This window comes from Drosophila erecta, unplaced genomic scaffold (assembly GCF_003286155.1).
Source record: "Drosophila erecta strain 14021-0224.00,06,07 unplaced genomic scaffold, DereRS2 tig00000055-arrow-pilon, whole genome shotgun sequence".
Classification (NCBI taxonomy): Eukaryota; Metazoa; Arthropoda; class Insecta; order Diptera; family Drosophilidae; genus Drosophila; species Drosophila erecta.
Window position 1 is genome coordinate 16,638,386 of NW_020825200.1, and position 13,639 is coordinate 16,652,024.

Consider the following 13,639-nt stretch of genomic DNA (forward strand, 5'->3'; position numbering starts at 1 on the left):
AAGGTATGAAACAGTTAAGGGAAATCCTTAATAGGGATTACTAGACTATCAGGCCGTGTCCGTCCGTCTGTATGAACGCTGTGATCTCGGGAACTATAAAAGCTATACGGTTTAGACCAAGATTCTAGATGCAGACGCAGCGGAAGTATGTTTCAAAAGATTTCCACGCCTACTCTAACACCCAGAACCCAGAATTTTTGAAAAATGTTTTCTGTGAATATTCTGTGTGATTCTGTGAATATGCCAAAAGAATTTTAAAATATTTCACTCGCAATCCCAGAACTCACTAGCTTAGTAACGTGCATCTGATAGTCGATGAACTCGACTGTAGCGTTAACTTCGGAAATAAAGTATGTCATTAAGTTAAGCGTGGTAGACACACATATCTAATTTATTACTATTTTATACCATATTGACAAAGCTTTACCAATAATGATAACGAATTATACCACATCAAATTTCTTGTGACTATTAATAAGAAGATCAAATATATTTATCAACCATAATGCCGGGTCTTTAAAAAGTCCGACCATGATTTCAGTATCAGTTCTTTATCAGGTTTCCACCTCAGTGGTTGTCCACAATGCTTAGATCCGCGAAATTTATTCTGTGCGCATTTGTTTTGCTGTATCCTTACGGAGCTCTGATTGAAGCCCAGGATGGCAGGCGCTACGTGTGTCTACTATCCGATCCTCCGAACCAGTGCAGTGAATACTGTGTATCCGCACTGCAGCCGGTAATCGATCACCTTTCGAAAGAGCAACAGGATTGGGGAACCTGCGGAGTAAAACTCAATGAAACTGTGGCGAAACTGGATCAGATAGAAGACCAGTTGACGGCGACACAAATCCAAATAGAGTCCCAGCACGCATTCCTCAAGAACAATATTACGAAGGCCATCCCCCAGGATCTTGAGCAAAGACTAAAGGACATAGAAGGCAATCAGACAGCCCTGGGTAATCAGTTGAAAGATGGACAGAAGAGGACGGAAAGCCAGCTAACAGCCATTCAGAAGACTCTATCCGAGATCGAGAGGAAACTCGTGCTGCAGAGATACCAAAAGATAGGGTCGAGGTACTTCTACATTGAACACAATGTAGTGGTGAACTGGAGGACCGCCGAGCAGATGTGTATTGAAATGGGCGGCCACCTCGCCGCCTTCCAAAATGAACAGGAGTATAACGCCATAGCGGCGCAACTGAAAAAGGCGAACTACTGGCTGGGAGTCAATGACTTGGCCAAACAGGGGGAGTTTATATCCTTGGCCTCCGGCAAACTAGCCACCTACTTCAGGTGGCGCAAAAATGAGCCCAAGTATAACAATCCCACCCAGCACTGCGCCTACGTTTATGGGCACGAAAACGTAATGATAGTGCTATCCTGCACTACTGACGTTATGCACTTTATTTGCCAATCAGACAGTGATGTCTAGTTTTAAAGTACCAAGCCTGCACATGTATAAATAAATACAAAAATAAATACCCATATTTTATAATTACTTTATAATTAGTTTTACTGAAGATCACAGTAAATTGGTGAAGTCGATTGGTTGAAGACAGAGTAATTGAACCAACCAATTCAAACGCATTCAGCAATAATGTATATTTGTAGGCTGGTTCAACACCCAATTGTTTAAAGTAATATCGTTATATTGGTAAACAAATGACGAATGATTTTTGCGCAATCAGAAAATGTCGTTTCAAATTGTCGTAGATATTCGCCGTAAGTAAATTAACTGAAATGAGTAATACGCCTATAAGATTGCTGTTATCGAATTTCTTGTACTTGGGGTTTTTGATTCTGGATCACCTACGTCGTAAATTTAAATTGCTACTTTCTTAAGATTATTTAATTTATTGCAGCCATAATTTACAATGCTCTATGTTTTACAAAATCACTTGTCGTTAGAAGCAAGAGAGCAAAAACAATTTTTAAGTTTTTAAGAATTTTAAAAACTCTTATAAAACATGGCATACTACTAATATTAAAATTGTGCAGGTTCATTTGCACATTTCAAATTTGCTAGCTAAAATATCATTAGAATGCGAAAGTTGTGTGTACTAATAGCGCATCTCTAGCCCTCGTTAGCCGATAGTTCCGGCCGATTCCCATGGCATTCCTGTTGGCACACACCTCTGGTCACTCTAATCAAAACAATACCAGAAAACAGGCATTTTTGTGTACAAATATTAAAAAACGTTCTGCGATACAAAAATGGCCTTGGAGTCCGGCAGCAGCAGCTCGGAGTCGGGCAGCTCCTCCACCAGCGGATCCACCAGTTCCGAGACGGGCAGCAGCTCGGACACGGATTCCAGCAGTGCGACGCCGGAGGAGAAACCATCCACGAATTCCTCCGCCAAATCGCAGACGCAAACGCCACAACAAACGAATTCCGGGAATGCACAGAGAAGAAAGCCTGCTCCTCCGGCGGCGGAGGAAAAATCCAAGGCGAATGTAGCGCCCTCCGTCAGGAAAGTAACTAATCCTCCCAAAAGTAAACTCTCCAGCGATGACGACGAGGATGAGGATTCGGCGCCGCCGGCCAAGAAGAACGCCCGTGCCATGGGCAGTTCCACTGTAACAGCGGCAGCTGCCGCCTCTGCAGCCAGAAGGAAACCACCCGCGTCCGTCAACAAGCCCAGCAATCCAGCTAACAAACCCAGCAATCCTACCCAGCGATCAGCAAACAACAACACCAACCGATCACTGGAAAACGGCGAGGGCAAACGACCCTCGCTCTCCTCCTCGTCCAACAGTACGGATGACTCAATGAAGATCGTCAAGAACGGCCGCAAGGTTCCCCTCAAAATGGCCAGCACGGTGAGGCCAAAGCCAATCCGAGGAAAACTGCCGCCGGCAAAGAAAAATGGGGGAGGACCGGTGATCAGCAGTGACGGCAGTTCGGACTCCGAAAGTGGCTCCAACTCAGGCGATGAATCAAGCTCTGGAAGCGAGTCTGAAGGAAGTGATTCCAGCAACTCCTACAGCTCGCAGCCAGTAAAAGGAGGAGCTAAAGGTAGGCAGAGTATATCAAGATTTTAATATTGATAAATAGGTTTATAATAATCTTTTCAACTTGAACTACTGCAGGTAAGAGGAGCGGTCCAACAAAAATGCAAAACTCAGACAGCGAAGAAGAGCGAAAAGACAAGGCCAATCCCATGAGGAAACTCACCCGTTCACTCAGCATGCGAAGGACAAAACAGCAGCCCAAACAGGACACCGATTCTGAATCCGATGGCGACCTAGAAGATGACAAAATGATGATCTCCAAGAGTGCCGCCAAAAAGCCAGCGCCCTCGAATTTGAACGCCAGCAAAAGCAAGGTGAAAAGGGAATCCATCGGAATCAGCAGTGGAGTCCTGAGCTCCATTAAATCCCGACCCGTGTCACCTATTACCCAGACAGAAAAGAAGTGCCCCATCGAGGGCTGCGATTCATCCGGACACCTGAGTGGCAATTTGGACAAGCACTTTTTGCCAGAGGCCTGTCCTATCTACCACAACATGTCCGCCTCGGAGTGTAAAGAGCGGGCTAATGAGAGAAAACTGAGGAATGAACAGCGACTAAAGATGCCCGTCAACATTGTGACAGCGCCGGGTAACCAAAGCACCAATCTCAAGACGCTCTCGCCCGAGCAGCGCGAGTTTCTGGCCAAAATTCGCGAGTCAAGGGCTAACTTTAAGCCGGCGAATAACAATTTCCTGGACTCGAAGGTAAGGATACAACTAATGCAAAATTCAATATTAGACTATTGCCAATTACATATTTCGATACTCCATTACCCGTCAGGTTAAGTTGGAAAAAGACGTAACGGATGAGGACCGGGAACCAAATCTGTCAGGCCTGGTGCCTGACTATGATTTGCAATTGTTCCGGGAAGCACAAGCTCAAGCCTCCGAAAGGATAGAAGACGAACTCAAAGACCTGCCCGTGGGAAAGGGAATAAAGTAAGTGTTTAGTAATATAACAAACTCAAGAAGATCCAATTACCACTCCTTCGTATGACAGATATATCAGCATGGGCAAGTACAAGATGAAGGTCTGGTATCAATCCCCCTATCCGGACGATGCTGCCCGCCTGCCCAAAATGTACATCTGCGAGTTCTGCCTGCGCTACCAAAAATCAGAGACGGGCATTAAGCGGCATGCCGAGAAATGCGTCTGGCGGCATCCGCCGGGCGATGAGATATACCGCAAGGGCAAACTACAGGTGTGGCAGGTGGACGGGAAGCGTTATAAGCAATACTGTCAACATTTGTGCCTGCTGGCAAAGTTCTTCCTGGATCACAAAACCCTATACTACGATGTGGAGCCCTTTCTTTTCTACATCATGACGCTGGCCGATGTGGACGGCTGCCATATTGTTGGTTATTTCAGCAAGGTAAGTGAAGTAATCATTTACAATTTATATTTTCTTTGATAATTGTTGGCAACCCATTATGCTTAACCAAACAAATCACTATTTACTTAATTTCAAAATCAAACATTACGCAGTTGAAATAACCAGTGCACTTTCATTTTCCTGTTTCCCTTCCATTTTAAAAATATTAATATGCATACATATGCAACGCCGAAAAGCGTTTAAGAGTAGTAACTGAATTAATAATTTAAAATTTGAAATTGAGTGACATATTTAAGCAAAATGAGGATATTTAAAAAACAGCTTAATAGAAAACTTATGAAAATAAAACGTTTTAAAGTGCATTGCTTGCAGAGCTTATCCTAACTTATATTCTTAACTACAAACATTACTGCTTCCCCTTTAGTCTTAAGCAAATGGAAACCAAAACCGGAAAAGTAATCCTGCTCTAATGATTTCGATTCCTAATTGCTTATAATTTGAATAGTCACGCCTCAATCGTGCGCCAGAATGTTCCCGAACTTTTATGGTTATTCCCCAGCATAAAATTGAATAATAACATTTTACAGTTTTATGATTCCTTTATGTCTGGAGACGGAATAGAGATGCGAGGAATGTAGAAGCCGGTATCCCAGACTCTGAACGTCAGCCACAGCCCATGTACGGTTCATACATACATATGTACCGCCGACCAGACTATATGGTTGTACTCAGATGCAGAGGCAGTGGCCCTGCCTTGACCATGCCCACCGAAAACCAGATGATTTTTCCATTTAGTTTTTTTGTCAACGTTTTCGGGTAAATAAGCAACAGACAGAGAGAAACAAGGAGCGCGAACGAGAGAGTCATTTCCCCTGGCTTTAAAAAGCAGCCACGGCCACGGTTTCTTGACCTCCCCCAGAATATACGGAAAATACGGGTCCGGCGATACATTCACGGGCTTTGGGATCCCACCTTCGGCTCGCAGTTTTACTGCAGAATGCAGAAAGTTTTTGGGCGCTGGCAGAGACTGGGTTTGTGTTACAAATTGCGCATGTCGTTGGCTGATGCTGCAGCTGCTCCTCCTACTCTGCTCCCGATGCTCCTGCTCCTGCTCCTGATGATGCCCCTCTTTGGAAATCCCTTTGTGAACCCTCGCAGTGCTGGCGCAGCATCCCGAGGCAGTCAGAATTTGGCAGTCCCTACACATACTACAAGTTTACATATATTTACTACGCTCGTGCTGGGACATTCATAATTTCGTTACTGCCTGGTGACGAAAAATACTCCCTTGAAAATGTTTAAGGAATGTTTTTAAGCAGATATGGAAATATTTTCAAGACTATCTAAGAGAAGTTAAGAATGGGATAATCGTTTGAATCATTTGAATTTATTAATTTATATTTTGAAATCGTATCGATGACGAACTCAGTGTAAATTGCCTGTAGGATCAAATCTTTATCCCTATATCATGGCATTGCATCTGCAGACTAGGCTGCGTATAAACTCTAGTGGACACCCAACCCCTTCGCATTTGACAGTGATAATTTTCGGCAATCCTTTGTCCCGCAGTTAACCTCCAGCTCTCTGACTCCAAAACGGGGTCCAGACAGCAGCCAGACACCGAGGATTGGAGGAGGGAGATGGATTGGCAGGCAGGGCACGCTGCTCCGATGCTCGGATGCTGGGGACACGATTGAGGTCGTGCACCTCTGGGCCGGGTGCGGGAATTTCTGATTCTGCGTCTGCGCCTGCTCCACAAACTGCGATTGCCCGGGCTGGGCCAGGAAAATCCGGGGTGAAGGATCTCGGGGTGTTGGCGGGGGGATCAGATTGGGAAACAGGGACTCCTCTGCTATGTGGTTGCGTTCCCAGACATCAGGGCAGACAAAGGAAAAACGAGCAAAAAAAAAGAACAGACCTCAGAAAACAAAAACCAGGCGGTACTACAAAGGGAAAATCAGAATGAAAAACCCGCAGTGTACATAAATGAATTTCCGAATTGTTGCCATATTCCAGATCCAGCACACAGGAATGAAAACGTGGGCATTTAAATGGGTTTTAGGTGTTCTTACAATATTCTTTAACTCAAGAAGTTCTTGCGTATTTCACCCTGCATACCATACTCACTTCTAATATTGTAACTTTTTATTTAAAAACTCTTTTTCTGATGAGCACTAAGCTTGCCAAATACGGCCTTTTATATTTGTTAAGCACTTAAATGTTGTAATTTCTCAATGATTTTGGCACTGTGTGTTCTCCATGGGATTGTTTCTTTTTTGGCAATGACCGTGAGAAGAGGGGGCTGTGCTGGGCTGGGCATGGCTATATCCATGTATCCATCCAGTCTGTCTTGCGTATATATCCCGATCCCCAGACTCGTGGTCCTCGTGCTGCTCCTGCAGCTGCTATGTATGTATGTGCGTTTGTTTATGTATTTACGCACCGTTCTCTCGCCAATTTGGCCATCTCTTTCCCGCCGCTGCAGCCATCTCTGTCTGACTGTCTCTGGTGCTGGCTGTCTATCGATTCGTTTAATTTTGCTGGTCATTGAACTGCCGAAAAAAGCCAAAAGCGACAGATAAATGTTGCCATCATCTCTGCCACTTGCACAGGCCCCATTTCCCCTCATCTTTTGTCTGGAAAATGTCTGTCTGATCCCCCAACTCTGAAGTTTTTCCCATACCTCTATTCGTCGATTTTTCCCAACTCCAAGCATCATTTTCCCCACTCCTTTAGCGTCTGCCATTGTTCTTGAATCTTTGCAATTCATTTAATTTTAATAATATGTGCGCTAACCTTTGCTTACTTTTAACTGGATTAGTAAAATCCTTAAATTACCGCTTATAAATACCTGGTTTATTGGTGCTTCTGATTTGTTAATCATTTCATACACTTTTTTCTTTCTTTACAGCATATTCCTTTCCTGCAGGAGAAGAACTCGTTTTACAATGTGTCCTGTATTTTAACATTGCCGCCATACCAGCGAAAGGGTTATGGAAGATTACTCATCGATTTCAGTAAGTTAACACTTGAGACTCTACTCAGAACTTAGAATTGTTAATACAGTTTGGTACAGTTAAGTGGGGATTGTCTTTCCAGGTAATGTCACTTGTTGCACTTAATTATGATAGTACTACAACTTCTTATCTATTAGAAATTGTTTAAAGGATTTGTCTGCTTATCTTATCTTATCAAATATACATCATCTTGCTCAACATCAACTCATCTTACTATGCTTCCAACGAACTTTATCTTGCGATATTATAACTTCAGACTTAATCTAAGAGAAGTCTTATTGGTTTTTGAAATGTATTTAGTTTTTATGGAATAATTTCTTATCGATTAAATATCAAACCATTTATTTACATTTTTCGATCGACCGATTTGCTGCTAAACAAAGGATTCCCAATATGTTGTACACAAGCGAGCTCAAAATTCAATAAATTTTATCTTAAATATTTAATGTTGTTCAAAAACTATGCCTTGATGTTAGTTTACTAATATGAACAACTGGGAAGCCAATATAAATGTTTCTTTATTGTGAGCCGATTAAAAGTGTAATTGACCTCAAACGAAGAATTCTTCTGTGGTCTCTTCTGCGCAATTCTTCCACTGGAAGACCACAGTGACCCTGAAAATCATATAATATCACGGAGTGGTTGGGATTCCAATGAAATTGGGCCTTAATGAGGCTTGTTAGTGAAAAAGTATATTGGCCACTAAAATTTTCTGGCTTTATTGAGTCTTTGTTCCCCTTCTTCTTCTTCTTCCGCTGAGTCATAAGTGTGGTTGTGTGTGTGTGCGGTGTGCAGGTGTGTGTGAAATGTAATCATCATTGCATGAGAAAAGCCAAACATGAAGGAGACTTTGGCTCAGCTTTCCAATTGCAGTTTTCCCCACCTTTGCCTTCACTCCTTCTTCTTCTCCAGGTGCAGAACATGCAATTTCTGCATCAATTAAACGTAGACACACACAGGTGCACTGCATATCGCATAAGTAATTTTAGGCGGCTGCAACGAAAATTGTTTAAAATTAATCCAAGCCCACAGACTAGACAATAAAAACACACACAACCCAAAAAAAGGTAGCTAAGTAAGAAATTATGAAAAAAAGAATTACCCAGCCATCGTAGTGCAAAGGGGAGTGGGGAAAGACAAAGAGAGTCTTGAGTCATACATTTACATTCGCAATGGCGTCGACGCCGACAGCGGCGCCGGCAGAGGCGACGGCATTTGTGTCTATGTAAAGTCAATACATGCAATGCCACGGGCGTGGAAGGTTTGAGAGGTGGTCAGGGGGGTTGGGCGGTAATGAACGAACGAAAGAGCGAGCGAAACGACATTGACCTTACACAGACACACGCGAAGGCCCACAGACACAAAGCCAAGTGCCGGCCGGCAAAAAGAGTAATGGTCAACCAAAGAAAGAGAGGAGGGAGCGGAAGTCATGTTGAGAGAGCGAGGGAGGTGCACGGAAAATAATTGATTAATCTAATCTATCTCAGGGAAATCTGGTATAATTCAACTTTTAAATAAGAGCTTTGTTTCAGACTTTGGATTGATTGTTTTATGGCTTATATTGTGGCACTTACTTTGGTAGCTAGTTGGTGTATTATAAAGTGGTAAAAGCTTTAGACTAAAATCTAGATCCATCAAAAACTTAACTTACTAAATTTGTATCTAAAAATTCATTTTTTTATTGTCTACTGTCAATTATTAAATTATTATTAAATTAATATCGGGAATTCCTTAGACTAAAAGAATCTTTTGCTTAAACAGCTTTTTAAAGTCTCCACCAAAGTTTGATCACTGTATATTTTAGTAGACTAGACAGCACGAAAACTTTTTTTATACGAGTATATAATTATATACGTATATTTCTTTGATTACCGTTTTGTACTTGAAAATTATTTTGTTCTATGTACTGGACGGCGTGCAAATCATTTTCGTCATTATTAACTGGAATTGGTTATTTTGCACATGGCAGGTGGAAGGAATACTTGCAGACAGACAGGGGTTAACTTAACCCACCAGTCCGCCGAAATTCGAACAGCTCTACCCATGTGTGTTAGAGCGGTACGGCCATACAGCATTTAGGTATGTCCAGGTGCACGCAAAATGCAAATGAGGGGGCCAAAATACAAGGGTTGCCACCTACTGCATTAATTAACGAAACTTTCTAAAAACCCACAAACAAAATGTACCAAAGTTGCCAAAAATATACGAAACGTGCCGCTTAAAGTTTGCTTTTATCTTTTGGGAGTCCCGCATAAGCAACATACCCGCAAAAAGCACTTACAGTGAGGATTCCCTAAAGGAATCTTTGATGATAGTATTAAAAATGTGTAATCTGTAATGCAACGACAGATAACAAACCTAATATCATACAAAATATTGAGCCTTGGTTTAAGAAGCTTAAAAAATGTGTTTGGATCCTAAAAACCAATTTAAAGCTAATTTGTTGCTTGAAAGTATTAAAAAATTCAACTTTTTTGGGAAACAGAAATAAGTTTCAAAAATAATTGGCTTCTACTCCAAATTGTCTGTGAGTCTATAGAAGCTTGACTGTAGATAAAATTTAGCAGACACAACAACACCAGAAGAGCAACAAAAACAACAACTGTTGGCGGCAGACAACAAAGGTCAGGACAGGTCACAATGAAAGGGCGTCGTCCTCTTTGGCGAGCACAAAAGAGCGAGTAACGGTAACTCTCTCTTTGTTTCGCTCTCTCGCCGCTCATTACTCACTGCGTTCCATACTCTGGTAGCTGCATAAAAAACAAGAAAAACGCATAGAAATAATAATTAGAGCCTTGCTAATTTGAGTTAAAGTTGAAGTCGCCGTCCCCTTTTGCACATTTAGCGTAAATTTTCATTCTTTAACTCATTACTGTTCGTTCGCAGCGCCTATGGCTATGCAACAACAATGTTGCTGCGTCAGCGGCGAGTGTGCAAGTGCGAGCAAGAGCGAGAGCTCGACTGTGCGAATCAGATTGGATCGATAAAGTCGTCTCGACGTTCTCACCCATACTCCCCCTTTCGCTCGCACCAACACCGCTCTCCCGTCCCGCTGCGCCAGGATTTATCACGTCTAGGAGTATGGGGAGGGGGCAAGGAGCGAGACGAAGTGCGGCACAAAGAAATCAAAGTGCCACCCGAAAACGCCCTCTTCTGGCCAAAAGTCGCATAAGGAGCATGGCGAGGGGGCAGCCCCTCGAACTGCATAAAATACAGCGCACAGTGGGCCGAGACCAAAAGAATATATCCTAACGATCATTTGAAAGTCTTTTAACTTTATGCTATAATGTACACACATACATATGTATGTAAAAGCCGAAATACTTATGTATCAAAACTTTTTTTTAAGAAGTATAGTTAAGTTGACTTGTATTACTGATCTATCTACGCGGACTCATATTCCATCTTGATTTGTTACTTTGGTTCCACTGTGCTCGGTCGAGCAAAAAGCCAAGCGCTGCGTTTACTTTTGCTTGTGTGCGTTCAACCCTGCGCTCGTCCAGTCAGTCAGCAGAATTCTTCCCCCTGCCCCATGCTTCTTGCATCATTCCCGCCTTTTCCGTCTGCCCTCTCAGCTGTGTCTGCCGTCTGCCATTGAGTGAGTCCTGGTCTCCCATTTTACTCTCCCGTTGCTCCACAGCTGGCGTCATGGGTGCAGCAAGGGGGCACACGTTAATATCAGTTATCCTGGAAATGAAAATAGGATTCAATGCAATAAATAAAAATAACAAAATAATCATTCATTTGGTAATTTCCTACCATGAGGTATTCGCAGCAAACTACGGCCTGCTTTTAGGCGTATTTATAATTCACGCTAGCTACGCCCATGGTGCCGTGCTCCTCTCTCGCTCAGCTCCTATGTGCCTCCTCTTCTTCTGCTAACTGTTTTTTTCCTGAGCCTGCCTCAGTGGATTTTGTGTTGTGTCCTCGCTCTCTCGTCCTCGTCAATTTACTTAGGTTGCACTCATTGTTGCTGCTGCTGCTGCTGCTTCTCCCCGCCGCCGCTCCTCTCTCCGCCGTGTGGTTGTTGTTATCTAGAGACGGGAATTGTTGCTGCCAGACGGCTCTAGAATCCAGAGTATATTTTCTTGGTGTGGGTCCTTTGGGGGTGACACTGTCGTTGGGTTGAATGTACGCCAGAACGTTGCTTAAATGTGGATCCCCTGCCCCCGGGTCCCCTTGAATACTTTGCGGAATCCTGTCTAGACACAACACGAACACACTTAAGCACCCACACACACACACTGGCGAGGCAGAGGGCGGGCCCAAAGTTGGTCACCATAAATAATACGCCGGAACTCGAGGAACTCCGTTGCGACTCTATCTGTAGCATACTTCTTGGGGTCTACATTTAACCCGCATCCGCATCCTTTCCGGCTTACTTGCAGGCTATCTGCTGACCCGCGTGGAGGGAAAAATCGGCTCGCCTGAGAAACCTCTATCCGATCTGGGCCTGATCTCGTACCGCTCATACTGGAAGGATGTGCTCCTGGACTACCTGTGCAATCGATCGGGAAACACGATCGCCATCAAGGATGTTTCGCAGGTGAGCTTGATAGACATTTTTTAAATAACACAAATAAAATAATTTATTTCATATGCATTGCCTGTTCAGGAAACTGCTATATACTCATACGACATTGTGAGCACCCTTCAAGCTCTCGGAATGATGAAGTACTGGAAGGGCAAGCACATAGTGCTCAAAAAGCAGGTAAGGCCTTAAAGTGAACTCAAGGGAATACCCAAACTGATATATGCTTCTTCCCAGGACGTCCTGGACGAGTACGAGGAGAGGGTGAAGCGAAGAGGAACCTTCCCCAAGATCGACGACTCCTGCTTGAGATGGCAGCCGTTCATCAATATCCAGCCGAGCTCATCTCCATAACCACGTGGTTGGAAGCATGCCCGGGCATGCTTTGCGGACGCCGACGACGATGACGAATCCTTGGCTCCGAATTCCTGATTTCAACGATTTTATATTTGGGTGGACTTCTGAAGAACCACATCTCCATTCCTCGTCAATCTTGGCAGCCTCTTGTATTTTGGTGGCTTGATTACCTTGCTAAAATCATAATTATTTGCATTTATCTTAGCCGATAATTGCCTTAATGTAGAAAACTTTTTGTAAACCCACTTTCGTAATTATTATACAGTGGTATAACGAGGCTGACATCAATTGGAGAATGGTTTTTAGGGAGCTCCTATCTCAACTTTTTAATATTTGTTGGTAGACCTTAAGGCCAGCCTATTGTAAACATATGTATGTACGTGTCTGTGTCTGTACTTGTTGGTAGCTAAGAATTGTAGTAATTAGAGTCTTAAGTTACATAGTGAAATTCTCAAAACGAAAAAAGCTTAAAAAATAAGAAAAATATACTCGGTTTACGATCAAAGACTTGCCTTGAGATTTATGTAGATGAATCATGGAGAAACCAAAGACCCAAGGTGGAAGAGGAAGAGGAAAGGAAGAGAGGTGAGTCAAGGAGTGGACTTTGTGTGTGTGTAGCAGCGCAAAAAGTGCACACACACCAAGGAGACGGGCGCATTGACATTGTCGCTTTGCCGGGAGAGACAGGTGAGAGGGGCGAGAGGTGTGCAGACCAGACGGGTTGCCTTTGGGCGCGGGATTGGCGGGGTGTACCCAAAAAGCATACACATGCACCGGGAACAGCGCTGCAGAGCGTCGAGCAGAGAGCAGCAGCCAGAGAGTGAGATGGAGAGCACAGTGGGCAGTTAAATCCACAATTAATCATGACTTTAAATACATTTTCCATAGAAAAGTTCCTCATGTTTTCTGTAATCAGGACTGCAAAGTATTAATACATATTAATGTATATATGTACATCTGTACATACGTCTTGATCTTTAATCAACTTATGAAAAAAACGAAAAAACTTATTGCATATAGTTTTTACATACATATGTATGTACTTAAGTTTATCTTGTAAGCATTAGAGCAATGGCATTATTGCAATCTACACACATATATTATGCTACAATGCTTTCCAAGTAATCTACCTGTGATGTACATACATACATACATAGTTCCTAGAAGCGGAAGATTAAGATCGAACAAGGGACCAAAACAATGGTTAGTCAGACCAATGAATATTCCTAGACGTGTTTGATAACAATTTCCTATAAAACATGAGGCACGGTAAAATATGGATTTCCAAGAACCCTTCGAACAAAAAAAAAACCATGACAATTCCTAGTGATCCCATTTTCTGCAAACATCTATTGTAAATATGATAATTTCCGTAATGAATGAATGAGT

The 13,639-nt window shown here is 42.9% G+C and overlaps 2 protein-coding genes across 2 annotated transcripts; both read left to right on the forward strand.

Moving 5' to 3' along the window:
* Nucleotides 1–529: 529 nt before the first annotated feature.
* LOC6542316 (accessory gland protein Acp29AB) lies at nucleotides 530–1,497 on the forward strand. The gene has a single exon (XM_001970118.3). It carries the CDS (start codon nucleotides 584–586, stop codon nucleotides 1,430–1,432), a length of 849 nt encoding a protein of 282 aa, XP_001970154.1. The 5' UTR covers nucleotides 530–583; the 3' UTR covers nucleotides 1,433–1,497.
* A 702-nt stretch (nucleotides 1,498–2,199) lies between these two features.
* On the forward strand, nucleotides 2,200–12,747 carry LOC6541371 (histone acetyltransferase KAT7). Its single transcript, XM_001970119.3, has 8 exons — nucleotides 2,200–3,016; nucleotides 3,091–3,716; nucleotides 3,793–3,950; nucleotides 4,012–4,384; nucleotides 7,257–7,362; nucleotides 11,751–11,908; nucleotides 11,978–12,073; nucleotides 12,131–12,747. The coding sequence occupies exons 1-8, from the start codon at nucleotides 2,215–2,217 to the stop codon at nucleotides 12,245–12,247; spliced, it is 2,436 nt and encodes an 811-aa protein (XP_001970155.1). The 5' UTR covers nucleotides 2,200–2,214; the 3' UTR covers nucleotides 12,248–12,747.
* Nucleotides 12,748–13,639: the final 892 nt, after the last annotated feature.

Excerpts from the sequence above, each read along its gene's own strand:
- LOC6542316 (XM_001970118.3), top strand. The coding sequence starts at position 584 with ATGCTTAGATCCGCGAAATTTATTCTGTGCGCATTTGTTTTGCTGTAT.
- LOC6541371 (XM_001970119.3), top strand. The coding sequence starts at position 2,215 with ATGGCCTTGGAGTCCGGCAGCAGCAGCTCGGAGTCGGGCAGCTCCTCC. Across the intron at positions 4,385-7,256 it reads TTGTTGGTTATTTCAGCAAG|CATATTCCTTTCCTGCAGGA; the intron begins GTAAGTGAAGTA and ends CTTTCTTTACAG. Across the intron at positions 7,363-11,750 it reads AAGATTACTCATCGATTTCA|GCTATCTGCTGACCCGCGTG; the intron begins GTAAGTTAACAC and ends GCTTACTTGCAG.